This window comes from Haliaeetus leucocephalus, unplaced genomic scaffold (assembly GCF_000737465.1).
Source record: "Haliaeetus leucocephalus isolate CR32 unplaced genomic scaffold, Haliaeetus_leucocephalus-4.0 Scaffold140, whole genome shotgun sequence".
In the NCBI taxonomy this organism is placed as follows: Eukaryota; Metazoa; Chordata; class Aves; order Accipitriformes; family Accipitridae; genus Haliaeetus; species Haliaeetus leucocephalus.
The window spans coordinates 5630274-5653553 of record NW_010972576.1 but is presented as its reverse complement, the minus strand read 5'-3'; the positions used below and the strand labels follow the sequence as shown (position 1 = coordinate 5653553).

At 40.4% G+C, this 23280-nt stretch overlaps 2 protein-coding genes across 2 annotated transcripts in view; one reads left to right on the top strand and one right to left on the bottom strand.

Moving 5' to 3' along the window:
• The window catches only part of LOC104827771 (toll-like receptor 2 type-2), a 7026-nt gene extending 6774 nt beyond the window's left edge, over positions 1–252 (top strand). The window contains exon 3 of the mRNA XM_010561021.1: positions 25–252. Coding sequence (XP_010559323.1) covers positions 25–252 — 228 coding nt within the window. The remainder of the gene's footprint in view (positions 1–24) is intronic.
• Positions 253–3632: 3380 nt separating this feature from the next.
• The window catches only part of RNF175 (ring finger protein 175), a 31085-nt gene continuing 11437 nt past the window's right edge, over positions 3633–23280 (bottom strand). Inside the window, 8 exon segments of the mRNA XM_010561019.1 lie at positions 3633–3786; positions 4467–4556; positions 4916–5049; positions 6770–6890; positions 8531–8638; positions 9534–9658; positions 9660–9692; positions 17487–17631. Coding sequence (XP_010559321.1) covers positions 3633–3786; positions 4467–4556; positions 4916–5049; positions 6770–6890; positions 8531–8638; positions 9534–9658; positions 9660–9692; positions 17487–17631 — 910 coding nt within the window.

The following is a 23280-nucleotide window of genomic DNA, read 5'->3' as shown; positions in this document are numbered from 1 at the left end:
GTGCTGTCCGAGCACTTTGTGCAGAGCGAGTGGTGCAAATACGAGCTGGACTTCTCGCACTTCCGCCTCTTTGACGAGAACAACGATGCAGCGATTCTCGTCCTCCTGGAGCCCATCCAGAGCAAAGCGATTCCCAAGAGGTTCTGCAAGCTGCGGAAGATCATGAACACAAAGACCTACCTGGAGTGGCCTCTTGAAGAAGAGCAGCAGGAGATGTTTTGGTTTAATTTGAAAATAGCTCTAAAATCCTAGACAGGGACATTAAAGAATGAATATGTAGCAAATGTACTCTGGATTTTTTCCCTTGCCTGTTAATCCCATCACCTATCTGTACGTTGAGAATAGAGAGCTGAGCTACTGTAAATTCTATTACTTGCTGTGAGATTATTTTGTTTTTGTAGCTGTGCTCATGAATAATTTTACTGGTTTGGACTGGAATAGAGTTAATTTTCTACATAGTTGCTCCTGTGGTGCTGTGGTTTGGATTTGTGACCAAACCAGTTTTGATAACACAGGGATGTTCTAGTTATTGTTGAACAGTGCTTGCACAGTATCAAGATCTTTTCTGTTTCTCGCGCTGTTGTGCCACTGAGTAGGCCATGGGTGTGTGATAATTTGGGAGGGGACACAGCTGATCCCAGCTGACCAAAGAGATGTCCCATACCATATAATCTCATGCTTGGCAATAAAAGTTGTCAGAAAGAAAGATGAAGGGAGGACTTCTGGAGTTAATGGTGTTTGTCTTCCCAAGTAACTGTTATGCATGATGGAGCCCTGCTTTCATGGAAATGGGTAAACATCTGCCTGCTGATGGGAAGTAGTGCATGAATTCCTTATTTTGCTTTGCTTGCGTGCAGCTTTTGCTTTACCTATTGAACTGTCTTTATCTTAACCCATGAGTTTTCTCACTTTTACCCTTCCGATTCTCTCCCCTGTCCCACTGCGGGGGGAGTGAGCAAGCAGCTGTGCAGTGCTGAGCTGCCTTCCGGGGTTAAACCACAACAATTGTCTACACACATTAATCAGCAGTGTTAACAAAAGCTGTTTCATTTAAATATTTAATGATGAAAAGTTCTTTAGATATACAGCTATGTAGTTTATATATCTTTATATTTGCAAAAGCTTTAGGAGAGAGCCTGCCTAGCCAAGGGTTCTTCTGCATTCTTTGTGTAAACCACTTCTAATCAAATGCAATACAAGTCAGTTTATGCAGCAAGGCTTTTTGTCCTAGCTCTCCTAGTTAGTGGATCTAAGGACTAATTCTCAGCAGTATTTCACAATCACTGTATGTTAAATGTCCAGATCTCCTGTGGATTGTGTCTGCAAGGCTTAATGTAAAAATGTGCTTTCACACTGCAGTTCTGGCTGTTGTATCATGTATATTCTATGGCAGACAACTTTCTCGGTGAAAGACACCTATGGAGGATGATTTCTGTCTAGTTTCATTGTACCATATGTGGGAATAGATGCTTCAGAGTAGGGTCCAAATACTCCTCTGACTTGCTCAAATGGAGTTTAAGCTATTCTCAGCTAGAATGTGGGAAACACTAATATATAAGTAGTCTTTGAATCCAACACCTTATTCGTCTCTCTGATCAGCAGCATTAGCAGAGGCCCTAAAAGGGTGTTTCCTACCTTTCTGCTCTCTCTGTAAATGTAGTCCACAAAACCAGAGGGGGTAGAGAGCATCCCACCTCAGACACTGTGTTTGCTGTCAGCTGGGGCCATGTTTTCTTGAGAAGATTGCTGGGACAAGGCCTCTAATTGCTGAAAAAGTGGAGTAAATGGGAGGCACTGGCACCAGGCTCTTCCTTCAGAGATAATTTAAAAAGAAAGGGTTATCTTGGGTGATACTTGCCTTGCAGCCACAGGAAATTTCAGATGAACCCTAACAGCTTGAACCTGGTAGGCCAGAGGGACAACTAACTTCTGGATAGGCACAGTGTAGGACATTTCCAGGCATGGGCAGAAGCAGATCTTAAAGGCCTTCACATGGAAACACCTACAGGATTTGGCTGTATCTGTGATGAGATCATGTCCAAGTTAGTGTTTTTATTGTTGCATTTTGGTCTTGGGCATCTAACACATACAAAACCTCTGTTCAAACACCTCAATAATTGTAATTGAGTTGGCACATTGGAAGTCTCATCTCACAACTAGTTACCTGTCACATTACTGCTTTTAGGAAGTTCTTCTCCACACAGCCAATGTGTCAGTGAGAGCAGAAGTCCCCCTGTCCTTTGCTTGCCATTGAGAAGTCCGAGGACAAATATTCTTCCATTACACCCACAATTAGGCAACTCTGACAGTGTAACGCAAATGAATGCTTTATTTATGCATTTTTGCATATATGAATACAGGCATAACTCATTATAAGAATTAGTAACTTTGCTACTTCATCTAAGCAAATAAAGCCACCTTCTATGTACTTAAGATTTGCTCTTTCTTTCATTTACTTAATGTTTTTTTAATTGCATCATTTCCTATTTTTAGCATCTAAACTTCACCTTCATCAGTAGATGGCTTCACACAATCTCTGCTTTATTCTCATATATATATTAAAGTGTAAATTAAGCTAATCTGTATTTCTGATTTCTAATAACAATGTAAAGATTCTTAAAGTACTGACCATATTTCATCTGAGTTCGAAAGCTACTTCAGCTAGGCTAGTTACCTTTTAAGACTAGCTTCTCTGACTCCTAAGCAGAACTGCCCATTCTTGCATAAACATGCTGCGTTTCAATTACTCACAATGTGGCCAGCGTAGTATACATGTCAAACATTCGGCTGCTAAGCAGCAAGACTTATGCATCCATTTTGATCTGGGTTGTTTTTGTTGTTGTTTTTTTGTTAGTTTGTTTGTTTTTTAAGGCAATAGTAACATATGGAATTGGTGGTTAGGGATTGTAACTTTGTCCTCTGGTGTTTGAGAAGCTGGTTATTGGAAGTTGGACCTTTTGAGCATAGTGACAGTAAGTCAAAGAGGACTTAATATAGGACCTCCACATACAGGCCAATCTGACTATCAAGCACACCATAAATGTTGCCATGGTTAGTGCTTTTCGGAAATGGCCATTGGAAGATGTACAAGTTACAATACAACAGCTCTTGAAAGAGGTGAGGTAAAAAAAAGCTAATGGTGATCTTGTATTACCTGACATTAACCAAATGAACAAAATGTTTGAGTGCCGTTTTTCAGAATTTGCTGTACACAAAGCCATTATTTGACTTAAAATTCTCCTTATCTGCTGCACAATTTTCTGTAGTCAGAATTTCAACTGGAAGCGACTACAGATATATTTAATAATGAAACAAACTTAAAATATTTCTTTTCCCTTTTCAGGGAATATTCATTCTAAGAAATAAGTCCCGTCCCATGTGTCCCCCCTCCCCCCCAGCGCAACCTTCCCATTAAAGGCAGCGATTTCTTTTAATTCTTACTTTGAAAAAATAAAAAATGCTTTAATAGCATGCTGTACAGTCTTACTGTAATGCAAAAAGAAGCACTACTCTGCAAAAGGGTGTATAGCATACCAGAGTTCAACCAACTGCTATTTTCTCTAGTCTTTTAAAATTAAGTACAGAATATGCACATTATTGCAGACAGGTAAATATCACACTTAGCATTCTCACTAATGATCTGAGTCCTGTTTTAGAGCCAGTGAGTAATTAATGCCTTGGACGATGCCTATAACAACTGATTGCGAAACCACCAGATAGTAGAGCCAGTCCAAAAGTCATCCATACAATATGTGTGCATTCCTACCTAATCTGTTGTTAAGGAAACTGGAGACAAAATGCAACGATAGGTAAATCTTGGTGTTTTTCTTAGCCAGAATCAAAGAAAAAGTATTAGGTTAAAATTTTGAAATGCCTTCTTTTCAATTAACAAATTAAATATGCTTCCCACGTATGGTTAAATTGGGCTTCAAAAAAGTAAGCCAAACTTTGCTTCAACTCAAGCAGGTTTCTACAGATGCAGCATCAGATCTTCAACTATTATTACATTTGCTAAAGGAAAAATGTTGTTTACTAACACTAAGAGAAGGGGGAAAAAACAGCACTTGTTCTGAAAGTGGATTATATCAATTTTGTTATTGCATTAAAGAGCAAAATCCGCTGCGTGGTCTTTCTAAAACTGTGATTTACATTCTTTAAAATGTTCCTCTCATTATACAAATGATTTCTGGATGTCTTAAAATCAAGAAGGAAAATATATATGCACTTTTTTTTTTCCTAGCTTGCTTGGGGTCTTAGATAAGATAAAGCCAAACAGAGTTATTATCTTCCCTAAATATAATTGTTCCTTAATAATAATCGGTTTTCCATTTATTTAATATGGCCATCTCATCCCTCCACTGCAGATCAAAACAAAACAAGAATTAGTAAGTAATCAGGCTATGGTTTAGAAAATCCAAATCAAAAGCACACTTGTTAGGGAGAGGGTATGGATTACTTTATTTAACATCCTCTTCAAATCAACTTTCTCAGGGCAGTGTGAGCAAGTCTGGTTTTTGCCAACAATGCCCCAGCCACAGATGCAGGATTCATGAAACCTGGTATCAGGTGCATTGTTAAGGGACCTGACCTATGGGTCAGCATGCCTTGTCTAACCTACTGCCAGGCACACCCACGCAGGCTGTGCACAAAGTACCTGGAAGGCAGATTTAGGCCTGAAACTGCAGGGTTATGGCCACTCTTGCATTAGTTTGTCTGTCAAAAAGCTGCATGGCCTCAACTTATGTCACAGAACTGAAATATATTTCATGGTCCTATTTTTTACTTTTGTGCTATGTTGTTTCTGAATGTGGTTTTGGTTCTCTTTTTTCTTGTTATTTATTGTCATTGTTATTATTTTTTAATGCAGCAGAAAAGAGGAGAAAACAACAGTTCCGTAATTGCATGGAAGAGATACACATGATTACAGGACAGCTGGTAGGTATTTTCGATGATCCTTTCTTCATTTATATCCACAAAAATTTTCTGTGTGCAGACTGCACAAATGTTGTTGGACAAAGTTCTTGTTGGTATGCCACTGATGTTGTAAAACTGTCAAGATCAAGTTTACAGGAAAAAAAATCCAAAGAACAACAAAATATTTGCTTAGAGTCAAGATGCATATACACATTTTAGATGCCATCAAAGATAAGGGCAGCAGGAAAATGGGTACAGTTGTCTTAGTTTACTAGTGCCAGGATGCACAGTTACCAAGAAAGAATTAAAATCTTATTGCTGATGCAAGAACTTTAGCAACTGTCTGCTCAATTTTAACTAACTGGGACATAAGAGAATTGTGCTGACATAATCACCTTATTTGGAAAGGGAAGATAAAAGCTATAAAAAAGAAAGGGCAAGAAAAGTCTTTCACAGACTTTGGGGAAGGAAGAAGCTTGTCTTCCTATGGCAATTAGGAAAGTTATGTAGTCTCTTGCACATAGGGACCTGCCTGTTGGAAACTCCAAATCAGACCCTGGCGTATGTCACTGGCTATGTGGTGGGTTGACCCTGGCTGGACGCCGGGTGCCTGCCAAAGCTGCTCTATCACTCACCTCCTCAACTGGACAGGGGGAGAAAAATACAATGAAAGGCTTGTGGGTTGAGATAAGGGCAGGGAGACATCACTCACCAATTACTGTCATGGGCAAAACAGACTCAACCTGGAGGAAATTAGTCTAATTTATTACCAATCAAATCACAGTAGGGTAATGAGAAATAAAACCAAATCTTAAAACACCTTCCCTCCACCCCTCCCTTCTTCCCAGACTTAACTTCACTCCCAGTTTTCTCTACCTCCTCTCCTCCAATGTCATAGGGGGACGGGGAATGGAGGTTGTGGTCAGTTCATCACACGTTGTCTCTGCTGCTCCTTCCTCCTCAGGGGCAGGACTCCTCAAACTGTTCCCCTGCTCTAGTGTGGGTCCCTTCCATGGGGTGCAGTCCTTCAGGCACAGACTGCTCCAGGGTGGGTCCCCCGCGGGGTCACAATTCCTGCCAGAAAACCTGCTCCATGGGCTCCTCACTCCATGGATCTGCAGGTCCTGCCAGGAACCTGCTCCGGCACGGGCTTGCCATGGGGTCACAGCCTCCTTTGGGCATCCACCTGCTCCAGTGTGGGGTCCTCCCCGGGCTGCAGGCGGATATCTGCTCCACCGTGGACCTCCATGGGCTGCAGGGGGAAAGCCTGCCTCACCACGGTCTTCCCCACGGGCTGCAGGGGAATCTCTGCTCCAGCCCCTGGACCACCTCCTCCCCCTCCTTCTTCACTGGCCTGGGGGTCTGCAGGGTTGTTTCTCTCACACATTCTCACTCCTCTTTCCTGTCTGCAGTTTCTGTTGCACAGCAACTTCTTCCCCTTCTTAAATACGTTATCCCAGAGGTGCTACCACCATCGCTGATGGGCTCGGCCTTGGCCACAGGTGGGTCTGACTTGGTGCCGATTGGCATTGGCTCTGTCGGACACAGGGGAAGCTTCTAGCGGCTTCTTCCCATAGCCCACCCCTGTAGCCCCCCCCACTACCAAAACCTTGCCACGCAAACACAATACAGGCTACTGCTTCATTAAGGCTATTCTTCTAATCATAAGATTGACAAGGGAGTTCAACAGTTTGTCCATGGCACAAGAACAGCTCTCCTCAAGGAAAAGTGAGGTTAGTTTACTGCAAAAGTATCCAGTAGACCTTATTCTTACGAACCCAGCAGCACAAGAAATTCAAGAGCTCACTTCCAGTCCTTGCAAGTCGTATTCAGGATGATGATCCCCAGCACTTACACTGATGTTGGGAGCCATGTAGTCAGAACAAGTCTCTGCAAAGTCTATTCCCATCATTCCATAGTACAGTCCATAAAAAAGCAGTGTCACAGCAAAATCCATGGAGTCATCAGACTCCATTCTGTCATGAAACCACAAAAGGGTACTCAGGTGAGACTGTTCTTGACCAAAACACCAGCATAAAATATCAACAAGATTTTTACTCCAGATAGCTCCTGCTTCCTTCAAGCTGCAAGTTTAGTTTCATTTTCTTTTGCAGCAGCAGACACCCTCATGCTTCAAGTATCAATATGCTTGACAGCAAGCAATGTTGAAAGTAGGCTATGAACCGCTTTTGGAGCCACAGCTACTCAGCTCTGTTATAGGAAGGCCAAGGTGACACATTTTCTTAAAGAAAGGGACTTTGCTTAGAGTCTTATTATACAGAACAATTAGATATATTTCATTGTTTTGCAGAAGCAACAAGATCAGCCAAATCTCCATCAAGTATAAGATGCCAGTCAAAGAAATATTAAGTTTCTGTAGCTGAAAGAGCCCACTGTCCTCCTGAATACAAATTCCTCAGAATAAAATCTTTGCTAAATTACAGCAGGTAGTATTTAATGCCCTGCCCCCCCCCCCCCCCCCAAATTCCAACCCAATAGCGTCTGCAAAAATGTTAACATCTTTTGTCATCTCTCTGAGATTTTGTGTGTTACAGGTCTTGGGAGATTGCAACCTGGCTAACAAATACTCATAAAACTGGAGCTTCTCAACATTAAGAAGGACTTGCCATTTCTGCTGCAACAGGGCACAAAGTAAGAACCTTTAAAATAGAGCTAACAAATTTTGTAGTTATATCTTTAAAACACACGGGGCGCGGAATTTAGCTGGTTAAATAAAATACTTCAGCAGAATAAAGCTTAACGGTATTGGTAACACAAGACTGTTAACTTTCTGCCAAGAATTTTCCATCAGAGCTACGTACTTTTGGGTTGATCAACTATACAATGTATGGGCAATAAATCTGACATTTAAAGGAACAGCTGATTTACGTATGTGCAGTATCTCCAATACCTCCAAGAAATGTTGGACTTAACAGCAGATGCATTATATCGTTGATCTACATGCTCTTGAGGAATCACTGGAATTTCTGGTCACACGGCACCTCAAACGGTCCAGCACAGTAGCTCTGGGCTCCTAGTCAGACAGAGATCCTGGACAAACCGAGGCAAAAATTCTAGCTGGATTAAGAGGTTAGGTCGAGAATCATCTGGACATATGGTATTGTCTTTGGCAATAGTCAAAATAAAAAGCGGAGAACCTCCTAGCAACAATATAGCCTGGTAAAGTGGGAAATCATAATTATCAGAAAGAATTATAATGTGGTTTTGATATGAATGTGCTTATCTATTTTTATCCTTCACGTCAAGCCTTTTTATGTCTCATCTCCTTCAGGTACATAAACTCAGCAGTTAAATTAGGGGATTAAATGAGTCAACACAGTGGCTGTATGAAGTTTAAGTTTTTCCCCCTTCTCTCTTCACACTATGAACACAAGTTTTAAAATGACTAAATGTGAAACTTCAGACTAACTATGCAATAATAAAAATCAAGATGTAAGAGAACCTACAGCTACACAATGTAAAAGGGATTTCATATGTTGAGGTGGGTGGTGAAGAGACCAGCCTGGAGCAATTTCACTGCAAACAAAGTAAAATCTATCAAATAAATAGGAAATCATAACAGTTGCCAGTCCCAATTTTACCTGAAGATACCTACCTAAAGAATAAATTAAATCCAAACAGGGTAAACATTATGGCTAGATAACCCACAATCCCAATTGCATAACTCAGTTTATAGATCAGGAGGAACCATTTGTAGACCAACCTATGGATAAGTAAGAGAAAAGAAAGACTGCTCAAGACCTTGCATATTTTGCAGAGTGCCACATACATAGCTTATACTGAAGTATACATATAAATTCAATAGAAGTTTTACACTTCTGTATTTCTCCCTTACTTAAAGGTGAATAAAAATGTATAATACAGGAAGAAGTACAGGGGAAAAAAAAAACAAACCACCCCTTTTTGTTTTGCTTCAGTCTTCACAAGAAATGGTAATTGTCAACAGATTGCTAACATAATTAAAACTAACAGCTGGGAGTATTGAAGCAGGGAGCATAGACCAGACAGAGGACAAGAACAGGTAAAAAACAACTGAGGTAAGTTAGATATAGTCAAGTCAGTATACCACCAATGAAATTTATTTAAAATACTTAAAAGTTAGGAGAAGCAATCTCTGAACCATTAACAATTGTCTTTGCAAGCCCAGGATGAAAAGGCAGAGTTTCAGAAGACTGGAGAAGAAAGAATACAGACCTCTCTTTGGGGAGGCAGAGGGGGCTCTAAGGAATAAATTCATAGACTATTTGGTATATATACCAAATTGAGCTCTTCAGGCTCAATAGTAACTAGGATGACTGCTGATGGTAAAAGTCTGCAGAATGAAAAACCAAGATGGAACTGATGGAATGAATTTAATTTTAACTGGTTTAATTCTTTTTCATTTGAATGTCATGTTTGATAAACACTGGTTTAGAGGAACTTATTCACACTGCAGTTGGAAGATTCCTTCAAATTCAACTGCTAATGGCCCTTCTTGTAATCTGTGAAGATTTGTTCCAGGGAAATTCTTATTTGCTCTTCTCCTTCTACAGGTTTCCTTTAAGAAACAACACCAAAAAAACCCCAAACAAGGCAAAGCCAACAAAAAAAGGATGTACTGTGGTGTTCTTCCCAAGAGAGGCTTGCAGGTTGCTCTGAAACTGATGTAACTGGTAATAACTGAGACCATTCCCCCCATGGACAGGGATTTCCACCAGTAAAATCTGACAGTGAAATAAAGAAAGATGAACAACCCACATCTGCAGCAGCGTGACTAACTGTTGGCAAAACTGAGACAGTCGTTTCAAACTAATGACATACTATGGTTCCATTTTGCATGGTTGATTAACAGATTGCCAAACTGTAAAACTCATACAAAAAACTGACTTGTACAGCATCTGACACAGGAGGGCCTTTGACCCTGGAATAGCAATGTTAGTCTGCCTTGCGCCCTGTAAATAATTAGTAATCCCACTGGAGTAAATGGTTATAACACTGAGATACAAGTCAGCAGACCCCCACATCCTATCCTCAGAAAAACTAAACTATTGATAGAATTAATGCTACTGAAAAAAACATTAAAGTTTGTTTTCTAACTCAAATTATAAATGGTGACCACAGGGCTAAAAGTTTGGGAGCAAATTTTCTGAAATCGGTGGAGGCAGTTTGGCCTTTAATCCTTGGAACTGCTCTTACAAACTTTCAGAAAGGCACATTTGGCTGCATTAATTTGGGATGCCACTCAGTTACATAACCACGCTACTGAAGGTTTTTCTTAAAAACTCTTTCTACAGTACAGCAAAATGCTGTGGCTTAAACTTTTAAGCCTTTTTTTCTAAATGAAAGTATATTAAACTTAATATGTATATTTCCTTGAATTGCCCACAGTAATGAAATATTCTACTTCTTTTCCAATAAGCAAATATTTGAAACCCACTGAAGAGTCAAAAGCCCTGTAATGTCTGTTCATTCCACAATCACATTAATAAACCATGGATTTGGGATTGTGGAAGCCTGATGATGACAAAGATAAAGCAAGCCTGACTTCAATATGTGTTTGTAGAGTTAGTTCCTGCATCTTTACAGAAAGATTACTGAAAATAAAAAAAAAATCTGAGGGGAGTTGGTTTTCAAATTTGTGTTTGGCTTGGGGAGGGGGGATTTTTTAAAAGCAAACAAAAACCACAATCCATCTAGAGTAAAAAGCTATCTCTATGGAGGATGAATCTCCTTCCTTAACCCAAAAAGTAGAATTCTGAAGGAATGTGTGTTACTCCCTGTGAAACATAACACAGTTTTGCCACAGATTTCAACTGAAGCAGGAGTGGATACTTCTTCTTCTCCTAAGAAAAAGGAGAAACTCTTAAAAAAAATCCCCCAAACCCTAGAAAGCATACAACTATTGAGCAAACTGGTATTTCACAAAACATGTTTAAATAAATTAACAGACAGAAACATGTATAAAAGATAATGACACAGCATTGTTAGATTACATCACTGTTACGCACTTCTCCACCTTGCAGCGCTGGCTTTACAGGACCACAGCCTGCTGCTTGTGACCATGAAAGTGCCCGAGCTCCTGCCGTGCCACGCAGCCCTTCTGGCACGCCACAGGTCAGTGGTCCCTACACATCCCTGATTGCGGAGCCTGAGGTGTCCTCGCCTTCACCTGAGGTCACCAAAGGCTACCCATTGCCTGCCTGCCTTGGCTACTGTCCAGCATGATCCCTCTCCAATTGCTTACATACTGTGGGTTGCTTTTTTTTCAGGAGACTGAAAGTAAAGTCTGAATTTAAGTGGCAAAGCCAAAACTGAATGGGCACACATCTTCAGAAAAGTAGCTACTTTCTAATACAAATCTATAACAGAACTTTATTATCGTGTTAACTGCAAAATGAAATGCTAAGTAATTAAAAAATGGTATCACAACCTTCACTTGGGTGATGTTGTTATCAGATCAATTGGTATAATCGCTTGCAGTAATTGTTTCAAATTTCCTTATTGATTTTTGTCTCTTCCAGGTTGTTAATTTTAATGCTATTACCTCTACATGAAAAGCATTTGTATTTTGTCATGTAAATGAGGACAAAGATAGGAATTGAGTAATACAGATGAAAACCCCAGTACTGATTTATTATTAATACTGGAAGGTCACCATCTGGACAATTCCATAAAATAATACATCTGCATTGCTGCTAAATGGGAGCTTTAACATCTGGATCATATTATTCCAAATTTTCCTCATCCACCCATCATAGCAAGAGGAATTTCCTGACAAATCAGATTGCTGCCCAAAGGTAAAATGTTTTTCTCATTACCGTACTTTAAATGAGCTCAAAAAGACCTAGAAGTGAAGTCAGCATCAGCATCATAGACAACTTTTGCATTTTCTAATTATGCAGATTAATTAGGTCATACAAACACCAACTGAAAAATGTCTATCTGTCCTCTGCTTCCCTCACAACACTTCCCCCATTCTGAGCGAGTAAGAATGCCTGTCACCAGCAAATTCAACAGAACAGCATTACTCCACTATCCTTTCCATCTTATAGCATATGGTGAAAACTGCCTACATAAAGAAAATAACTGTGTAATAATTAGATTTATTGTGAGAGACTGACCTTACCAGAACTTGTTAACTTGGCAATGCAAGCTAACTGCCCCTCTAAAAATCTAGGTTCTTTTGATGTAGATTTTGACATATTCAAATACTCAAAAACATATGCATGGAAGAAGTAATAAATCAGCTGTTTGGGTGTTTTTAAGGTTTAAATTAATATGCTTATACTTGATAGTACATTGGAAATTGGCAGGGATTTCTATATTAAGTAAATCAACCAACCTTATTTTCAAGATTTGCCTTGTTACTTAGGTATATAAATCAATGCTGCCATAACTATGCTGCTTCATTTTTCAACTATATTCCAAAGTAAGTTCTCATATATATATACATACACAAGATACATAATCAGTAAAATGGGCAACCACCTACAGGACCAGAAGTAAGGCTTTTGTCTTTCAGATTGTTCTGAGACCATGACAAATCTGCCTTTCCATCTGTCAGATATTTTAAGATTTCTATTATGCCAGGGGAGAAAAACTTTGTCCACATATATCATATTTCTTTAATTTTCATCAATGGGAAGCTTCCAATGGCAAACAAATTGCATTACAAGAATCAGCTGAGTACCTGATAGTCAGAATTTCCTTTGGGAAAATATGGGGTCAGAACACTAATAAGATTTTTCCTTCCTCCCCCATTTGATATGCTAGACTGCTGGCTTTGTGTTGAGAAAAACTGATAAGATAGGCTAGAACAGGATAGGAATGGCTTTTCAAGGATAGTAATTCTCTGACTAGCATTCTTGCACCTCACTGAGTTAAAGGAGTGCAAAATTTGTGAGTGACATGGAGAAATGAGAGCTGTATCTGAACACAGATGCAAACAAATTGAAAATCAGGTTTTTACAATGTAAATTAGCAGAACACAGGCTCCATATTTATTTTTTAAAATCTCAAATAATGGTAACAAAATTCTCAAAAGTATCTGAGAAACAATCATTTTCTATAATCTGCTTCCTCATCATCTGAAAGCTAACCCCAAACTGTCAGCTACCATCTAGAAGAAAAAAACACAATTGTCAGAGTGGCCTACATTTTATTTCAGGCCAAGACATGCTAGAACCTCTCCCTCTCCCTCTCCCTCTCCCTCTCCCTCTCCCTCCTCTGTGCTGGGATCACACCCATGTTACTTTATACGTAGCCATCTGGTGAAGGGCAATCTCTTCCCTCTTGCCAAAATTATCCACAGCTGAGCCTTGGCTGCCTTGCTGCAACTTTTTTGCTCTTGCCTCTTTGAAATAGGAGCCTTCCCCAACATGCCTTTTTTTTTTTTCTTCAGGAGACAGTTTACATTCTTGATAAGCCTGGATAAGGCTCTTTTGGAAGGTACAGGCTGTTGCTGTTGTATCTAGTAAGTAGTCGCCGCTTTTTATTTTTTTGGTCTTTTTGAGCAAGCTAATGAATGCACTTTCCATTTAGGGCTGATTTTGTGCTCCCTTTGACCTTTGTTTCCTTTTTCTTTCAAAAAGAAACAAAACCTTTCTTTTTTATATGTTTGCAAAGCACTTTGAAAGGGAGGGTGGGAGTCAATCACTGCAATCCTTTGCTTTATTTCTACTAACATGACTGTGCAATTCTCTCTGAGCTCTTACTATGTCTGAGAATAGCATGAGTATCCAGAGCAGGGATGTATACATGCCAACACCCACCATGATCTCAGAGAATCAGACAGAAAGGTTTGTCACCTGATGCTGCCTTCCAAGCCATGATATGCAATGGAGGGCTCGCTACTTGTTTCATTGATCTTTTGGGACAGAAAATAGAAAAGAAAGCGGCTTTTGATTAGAGAAAAAGAGCCTTAGGTTTACCTCTCCCATTGAAAATAATGTGAGCTACCTCTTTGTCTGATCTCCCTTCTCTAAAGATGCAAGTATGTTGTTACAGGCAGGGGAAAGTGTTTGGTTTCTTTTCTTCAGTATTAGACACTGTTGCGCATAACCTATATGCAAAGTCTACAGGCATAAACAAAGTGGTCACAAGCTGGATGGCAAGTAAGAGAAATGTATAAGCAAGCAAAAGTAGAGGGCTGTTTTCTCTTCAGTGAGCATGTGGTTGTTTTTCAAATTTTGACTTCTTTAAATGTTTCCTATCAAATCAAACATGAATGCAAGCATAATAACTGCCACCTGGAAAAACTGTAATGCGGAAGTCTAGACCTGCCTGTACTTAGGGGAGCAGTAAATTTTGTTGTTGTTGTTGTTTATTTTTATGTCACATAGACCATTTCCTATATACATTAACTAAGTTGTTTAAATCCTAAATGTGACCATCTTTTCAGCTTCTGCTCCTAAATCAGGTTTCCTTATCTGATACAACAATGTATACTAGTTATTTTTTATCTATCATGCATAAGGATCTCATTAATCGTTCAGATTTGTATCTTAACGTTTGTCCTATTTGTTAGTCTTCAAAGTACAGTGGATCAGATTTTGGCAGTTACTATACTGGTAGAAATTTGTAATTTTAATATTGCTGCATGACATGCTTTTAAAGAAAGCAAGCTAATGCAATGAGATTGACACTGTGTTCAAAAACTATACAAAAGTATCTGGACATGAAACAGGAGGGCAGTTATATCTTAATACACAAACTTGTAAGTTATTTTGGTGACAAACACTCTTAAGCTACCTAACGTGGAATAAATGCAATAAACCATCTACGGGCAGAGACCCACTGTGAGTAGTGTTCACTATTATGAAGTAACTTCATACACAGATAGATTGTAGGTGTGAGAATATATTACTCTCCCAACTAAACAGACCGTGAAGCGGAACTGCTGAAACTCAGTGCAAAGTGAACTTCAGCTTCTGGTGCTACTATTTTTACTGAAAGAGGCTCTGCTTCAGTTCCTTTTTTACTGGAGAAGAAGGCCTTGCTGCAGCAACGCAGCTATGCACTGAAAACTGAGGCTCCAACATACTTCTGGTGCAGATATTTTGTTTATTTTAAAATGCACTGCAAAAACACAAAGACCATCACAGTCTTATTAAAGTCTTGTGATGGTTGTAGTTGTACTGGAGTCTCCCTAAATTAGACTAAATGCATTTAAAAGTATATTTTTGCCATATTGGCTATGTCACATTGTAGGTGTGACTGGCTCCTGTAAATTAATAGTTGGGAAGGAAGCTTCAGTTGCTGAAGACTAAGTTATGCAAGTAATAGGACTGTAACAACTGTAGGCTATTGGCATTTTTGACAGAGGTTAAGTCTATGTAGTACGCATTAACTAACTTTAAGTACTGCTAAGGAGAATAGTGCCAAAGCAACAGAGTGCATGCTTCTTAGACTCCCACAGGCTTTCCCAGGCAGACAGGGACTTTCCCAGCTGCTCATTATTGTATGCATACTTAGGTTCAAGTGTGTTTCAGCACTGATTCAATACCAGTCTCATGCAAAATATTTTCAATGGGAAACAAAGACATGGACAGTCTAAGTGAATTCAGTCACTTCAGTGTTCTGTTCTTTATTCTAAATGTCTGTTGAAATCAGTGAGGCAAAAATTAATAGGAAAGAAATATTTGAAAAGCTCTGAGCTGAGATGCTAACATGAACATAACATGATTGAATCGTACAGCAGAACTGGTCTAGAAGAGAAGTTAAAGAGAACATAATGGTAAGGTAGTATTGTGTATGATTATACCATACGTACTTAGGTATTGTGTGTGCTCAGGGTTAGGAGTGTGTGTGTGTAAAGGTAGAGAGTGACGTGAAGTTAAAATCCTCAATGAGCTGTTCTACCTGTGACTTCATTAGACACTTCACCTGTATATATGTTGCCATGACGAACATGTCATCACTGTTCCTAACTCTGTAAGTATAGCTGAAGAGCCTGCTTCACAATGTCTGTATTGCAATTTTATGCCACTGTGAAAGTCCACCAAGAGTAAAGCTGTCTGTCGTGGTTTAACCCCAGCCAGCAACTAAGCACCACGCAGCTGCTCACTCACTTCCCCCCCACCCAGTGGGATGGGGGAGGGAATCGGGGGGAAAAAAAAAAGTAAACCTCCTGGTTGAGATAAGAACAATTTAATAGAACAGAAAAGAAGAAACTGATAATGATAATGGTAACAATAATAAAATGACAATAGTAATAATAAAAGGATTAGAATATGCAAGTGATGCACAATGCAATTGCTCACCACCTGCCGACTGATGCCCAGTTAGTCCCCGAGCGGCGATCCCCCCACCCCCATTCCCCCCAGTTTATATACTAGACATGACATCACATGGTATGGAATACCCTGTTGGCCACTTTGGGTCAGCTGCCCTGGCTGTGTCCCCTCCCAGCTTCTTGTGCCCCTCCAGCCTTCTTGCTGGCTGGGCATGAGAAGCTGAAAAATCCTTGACTTTAGACTAAACACCACTTTGCAACAACTGAAAATATCAGTGTTATCAACATTCTTCTCATACCAAACTCAAAACCATAGCATTATACCAGCTACTAGGAAGACAATTAACTCTACCCCAGCTGAAACCAGGACAGTGTCTTAGATCAAGCTGATTTTATATCCCTTACTAAAACTAAAGTTTCTGTAAATTGTATCAAGGTTTCATCCTTTAGTGTTTAACAGACCTGTCAAATCAGGGGGTATGATGCTTCAGAGTCTGAGGAGTAATTGTCAAGAGATAAAGTATTGATCGTGACAGTTATTATTGATATCACTGCTATTAAGAAGCTCAATTACCAAAAATTGGATTTCAATCTACAGGTGGCTTAGGGCACTCATCAGCTGATGAAGATGGAAAAGCTAAGAAGCTGCTTGTGTGCTTAAATTCTGCCTGTCTGACATACCTGTGTAATCCCCATTATTTGTTTAACATTTCCTTAAAACTCACATTGTCTTTTTAAGGACTGGCCCTTTCTGAGATGCCTAACTTTATAAAAAGTATTGAATAGGGAGGTCAGGGGTGGAAATCATGTCACACTAGTTTTCTCAGGTTTGCAGGGAAGCCTGTGGTAGAGGAAAGGAAGTGAGCTGAAGCACCATAAGCCCCAGTTTTAGCACCTTAACCACAAGACAAGCTTTCTCTCTAATTAGGCATGTGTACAAGTAACTTGATGAATAGGGGCCTTGGATTCCCTCAGTAAACCCTCTGTATCATTACTTCAGCTAGGTAAGGGGAGTGATTTTATTCTCCTACCTAGTCCATTATTAGACAGTTGTTTGAAAACTCAAAGCCTTTTCCTTAAAAGCTTTAACCTGCTAAAAACTGACCACAGCATCAGTATGCATACACAGAAAATAAAATACAAGTTGTTTTTTCTTCCTACATAAAAGCTACTCTCCACCTGACCAAAAGCCGTGGCTCACTGTTCTCCACAGAGGCTCAGTTGTTTTGCTAGATGTAAACTCTTAAGAGTATGTCATGACTTCCAATTGTTACCTGAGAAAGATGATGTTTTAACCACTACAGTTCCAAAACTGCTGTCTTTCTGACAAGCTATTCACATTGTATATTCAACAGTGTCTTTGCTTCCACTGAACAAGCACAATCATCTGGGCAACAACCAAGGTTGCAATGAGAACAAGAGCCATCTCCATATGTGTTGCTTCACAGCCATGGTGCTTTGCATGCATCTTCCAATGTTGCAACCTGAAAAGAAAATATGCATGCTATTAAAAAAAAAAAAAAAAAGTAGTCTAGATTGATTATATATACCTAGAGGTGACAGTAAGCCCATGTATGAGAGATACTTTATGAGGAAATAGGTTAATGTTGCTATGCATGAAGATATAACAAACTAGATGAGAATACTTGGTCTTTGTAACTGGAACTATTATCCTGAAAAAGGAAATGTAAAGTAATGGGCAGAGAGTAGTCTTTTTTTCTTTTCTTTTTCTAGTAACTCAGTACTGAATGTAAATACAGTCACAAACACATAGTGCTTATGAATTTTAAGCAGACATTACATAGTCACAGATCTGAGTCCCACATAATCTTTTAGCCCAAGGTAAATGCAGAATCAGAAGAGGGCTTAAAACCCTGTTTCACCTTCCTTCCCTATAAAGTGAGAACTGTAGCTGGCATTTGTCTTCCTTCTAGAGTTAATGAAAGTTTCCTTGAGCCCCAAAGAAATGAGGGAATTGTTTTGGAGCTATAAATCAGCCTCCTTCATAACTAAAGCTGAGCGAGCTTCTGTGTTAGATCGGAGCCTCATGCCTCTGTAGTAAGAATCTTGATCTTCATCTGAGCTTGACTCAAATTAACCTGGATGTTAGTTTTCCTCTGTCCTGGAGCTTTCTGCGCCTACATTTCAGGACTCAACAGCACCTCCTGGCTTCTAGATTGGTGTATGTGCTGAGTGCACCCCAACTGCACCCTGAAATGACGCTGAAAAGACAGACATGCACTGTCTCCCCTCACCTCCCATGCTGTGGTCCCTGTGGGGAGAAACATCATGCATATGGGCTGGCAGGGAGCTGCAGCATGTTCTGGTTGATGCCTGCCCTGCACGATTCACACATCGAGACCTTGTGTCATGGTGGCTGATGGGCCACAGCTACTCTGTTCAGATACAGCCAGTGTTAAAAGAGTTGGGATCTAGATTTGAGCAAGCCCAAAGCTATACGTTGCTGCTATTACTTGTTATCTCATGTTAGCCAAACTTTGAATCCAACTAAAACTTTTGACTTTGCAGAAATCTAGATATAGATTTAAAACATGTGAATCTTTCCCATTCCTTCTTCAGAAGCAAAAGTGCAACAGTAGCCATGCTTTTTTTCCATTTAAAAAGAAATGGCTATGTGATGGATGGTGCACTTAGAAGCCACAGCATTGAAGTGAGTACACATACCAGTGTCAAACGTCTTTCTTCCCAGCTTTATGCAAGTACCACGTCTTCTTTGCCAACAGCGTGCTTGCAAGAAGTACCTCAAAGCAGCTCATCGGTGTGATGCACTCGGTGTCCCGCAGGCTGCAATCAAGGGTGTCCCTGACAGGCAGTGCATTGGTGCCGGGTGCGCTGGCGGGGCAAGCCTACAGCTGGAGGTAGCGTAACTAATGTGCATCCTAAAAAAAGGGAAGGTGGCAACAGGGAGATAATAAGCTTTTCCTCTCGACCCCCACCCCCTAAGCAGGCATTAAAATGATGGTTAAAGGACCATTTCTTTATATTAGACTTGCAAGGACAGGAAGCATTATATTTATTGTTCCTAAAGGAAAACATTGTACTACAACAGCAGTTTCTATAATGATTGCTGTAAAGCTGTTCCCTATTTCATTATGCTGAGGAACTGATTAAACTGACAGAATAAAAAGTTCCAGTAAAACTTTTCAAGAAAAGAAAATTCTTTACTAACTACACTTCTGTGAACAAAATGTTAAAGGTTTCTGGTATTGCTATAAATGTACAATTCATTTAACAAAACATTTGCAAGCAGTATGTAAATTAACTTATTTCCATTGTTCCTCTGTTGATAATAAATCATTTTCCTGAAACCCATTCAAAACAAGTATTATAACTTCACGGTGAACAACAGCCAGATGGTTTTTCTTCTCTTAGCCCTCACCACTCCTTCCGTCCCGTGAGTTGCTGGACATGTTGGCAAGTTCCCTCTGCCCCTCTTGCCTGGAAGCTGCTAAGAAACCTGCAGCTACGCCAAGGATAGCGGTCTCACAATTTCAATGGCTGCGATGTACGATGGGTGCAGCTGATGAATTCCCTCAGGGTGACTGACCAACGGGGACAATGGCATACTCTAGAGGCCTGCACTTAGAGCATAACTTTGGGCGAAAGGGACCTTGGCAGTTATCTGGACCAACCTCCAGTGAAAACAGAGTGAAGGATATCAGGCTGCTTAGGGCTGAGTCCAGCTGAGTTATTAACATCTCCATGGATGGATATTTCGTTGTTCCTCTGGGCCTCCTGTGGCAGTGAATTCTCTTCTTCAATAGATGGGGACAAAGTCACTGCAACAAAATTAGCAAGCTGAGGTTTAAATGAAATATCTCCTAGACCTAATCAAAAAGGTCTAGGTTTGATCTTCCAGCTATTCTAATTAGGCAGCTGTACAGGTACACCATAAAGCCTGTGGAATAGCTTACACAAAAAAGGCTGAAAAGGGGAATTTGAGAGTATTCAATGAAGTGTAAAGGTAGTACTTCTGGTTCCAAACTGGGTTCTATCAGAAAAGGTCATTATCAAAGATAGTGTTTAGTTCTTGTTTTTCCTTCAAAATCTTCCAGTTCTGTAAATAAGTCTTTAAATTTTCTATAAAAATTCTAAAACTCAAGGGGATTTTTTTTCTGATTTTTATGAATGTTTGCTGTTTTTCAGTTGAAATGTCCATGTTTGGTGGTAGTGGTTGTTAATATAACTTGAAGTGTTAAGGTGCCACTTTATGTTGGGTTTTGCCATGTACATCCTAGCCCTATGGGTGATGCGCCCTTGCATTTTGCACTGAGTACTGAGGGATTTGCTACAATTCTACCATCTGACTTAAGTAACTGTGGCCCTTTGTACTTGTCTAAGGGAGAAACAGGGAATGCAAGTCACCATTCACTTTGGGAAAGACATACAGTTTTAAAAGAATTTAAGTACCAAAAGGTGTAGCTGTACCTAGCAGAAACTTCAAACCCATCTAGAGGCCCAGCTGCCACTCTCTGCTTCCTCAGCTCTTTTGCTGTTTCTGTCAGAATAAGTATGAGGCAAGTGGCTCCTGATCTCTCATCTTTGGAGGTCGTAAGGATTGAATTGAGGGAATAAGGGAAAAAAAGAAAAAAGCATTTACCATACTTTTGCAGAGTCAAGTAAAGGCATTGACAGTCTAGTCTTAGTCAGCAAATACCATAAAACAGAGAGTTGCTTTTGTAGTTCATATGTATGCTAATGTACCTTTACAAAAGTACTGGACTACACATCTGCAAACTCTAGTCTCATTAGAGCTGAATTAAATTGCAACAATTACATTATATAGCTCAAAGTAGAGACGTGTTTCATTTCACACTGCATTATTTATTTGTTTACCAGCTAGCAAGTAACAGAGAACTTGCAGATTCTGAAAAAGCATTCGTATCTTGCTAATTGAACCTGATTTCTGTTACTATGCAATAAAACTGTAAATGCACTTGGGATAGTTTAGATCCAACTTTTCTCAACAGTGCACACGGTAACATTTTGACTGTAGCAAGCTAGGGGCCAGTTAAGAGGAAGGCTACTCAGCCTTAAAAATAAAATTAGTTTTATTTCAAAGACAGTAGACCATTTGCTAGTGTTTCATCATATTCTATTAGTATAATTCTTTCCAACTTACTAAAGTGAAGAACTTGTACAAAATACTGATTATTTTTGTTGTTGTTTTTATTTTTCCCCAACACATACTGATAATAACACTTCAAGTATCATCCTATCTGTGCCAGAATTTGGATGTGGCAGTGGTTGAAAAATGGAAACAAAATTACAGTCCATGCAGTGATTTTAACTTTATTTTGGATAACGCATAGCCACATGAATCCTTGCATCTCCAGACTTCCCTTTTTAACCTCTGACTGTTCTCCTCCTCCCCTATAGTGGTGGCAATGGCTTTGTGATGAGGGCTGCCCTGTACTAGGTGGGTGTGCTACATGAGGCAAAGACCAGAGGAGCAGGTGAAGGCTTGTTACAACAAGGCAGCTAGGATGGGCTTTGTCCATAGGGTGAAGAACTGGACAGGAGGGGCTGAGAAGTACCGTGGGATGGTGCTACTTGGCTGCTGCCATTTGTGGTGCAGGGGTTGGGAGAACGAAGAACAGAAGTAGTGTATACAAGGAAGCACAGTGGAGTGTGTTGATGGTGGCCATGGAGAAATATGGTGCGTAGAGGCAAATACTACACAGCAGCACAGTGCTGTGTGTGCAGCAGTGGGTGCAGTAACCCTGAACAACCCTGGCTGTGAAGGCTGGGTACACAATGTAGGGGAGAGCACTGGGGTCTGCTGTGTGGCATGGGAGCAAAGGAGACTATTGTGGGTGCTGGCAATGGGGAGAGGACAGCGAAGTCCTGCTTTAAGGTGTAGACAGACTAAGGTATCTGAAAGTTTTATTTGACTCCCAGGAACAGGACAATTAAAGGTTTTGGATGCATCTAGGGACTGTAACATCAGTACGTAATGGATGATCAGTGAATGTATGGCCATGGGCACGACCTTGCCCTTGCCAGTGTCCCCTCAGTAGTGGCAAACTGTGACCTGGCAAAAAAGTATTTGCTATAAATGCTAAACTCTTTTCTAAACACAGCATCTGTCAGCAGCAGACAGGGATAAAGACTAGATGCCATTTGTGGAGTCAGGGCCTCTCTTCTGGCTGCTGGGTATAAAAAGTACTTGATAATGAGGTGTAATCTAACGTTATCCACCTAAAACTGGACAGAACAGGACAAGAAAATAATACTGGCTTAAAAGAATGGGCTTTTGTATGAATAGAAGAACTATTTTCTTGTCACAGTCCAGGTGAATTCCTGTTTTTTTACACTGGGGTGAAATAAAAACTTCAGAGCAGACAAGCAGATGCCCTGATGTGCGCTTTAACTTCTTCAGTAGAGTGACTGAGAGTTTGGGGATTTTTTTAATCTTGAAAAAAAAAATTTCTCCAAATACACCTGCCTTGTTCATTATCATTGATCTCACCTTTATTGCAGTGTTGTGCTAATTTTCCAGCGTTTGTTGTGTCTTGTTTTAAACTAGATTGCAAGGTCATTGGGGGAGGGCCCACGTGTTCTTATGTATGCTTTAACCACTAAGCACCCAAAAATTACGCCTGGGCTTTTCATTAGGACTGCAGTAGTATTGAAGAGTAATTATGATTAATGCATAGAGTTGTACAGAGAGCTACCTTCTCACCCTGTGCCAGCTGTCGTAAAATTCTGCAAAAGCTGTACAAGGGCAGGGAAGGGTTGAAAGTTTCTTGATGGCTCCATTTTCCAAGAGGGAAGGCAAAAGGCATAGAGGCAAACAAGGGCCTGACAGCCTTGCTCCCCAGGAGCGGGCTGGCGGAGGTGTGCCCAACCCCACTGAGCTGGGCCAGGAGAGGCGGGCAATGCCAAGCCGATGAGCTGAGAAGCACGAATGGCCCTGTATTTTGGGGCAGGAGCACTGGGTTTAGGTGTAGAGGTGTGGGTTTGTCTCTGCTCCTTCCTGCGGAGGCCTGGGGAACATCTGGAGAGCTCTGGGGTGTGTCACCTGCAGGGTGACGCGGCTGAAAACATGGCTCCACATCACAGGGCCAACACCACCTCTTACACATGCACCTGTATACACCCCCCCCCCC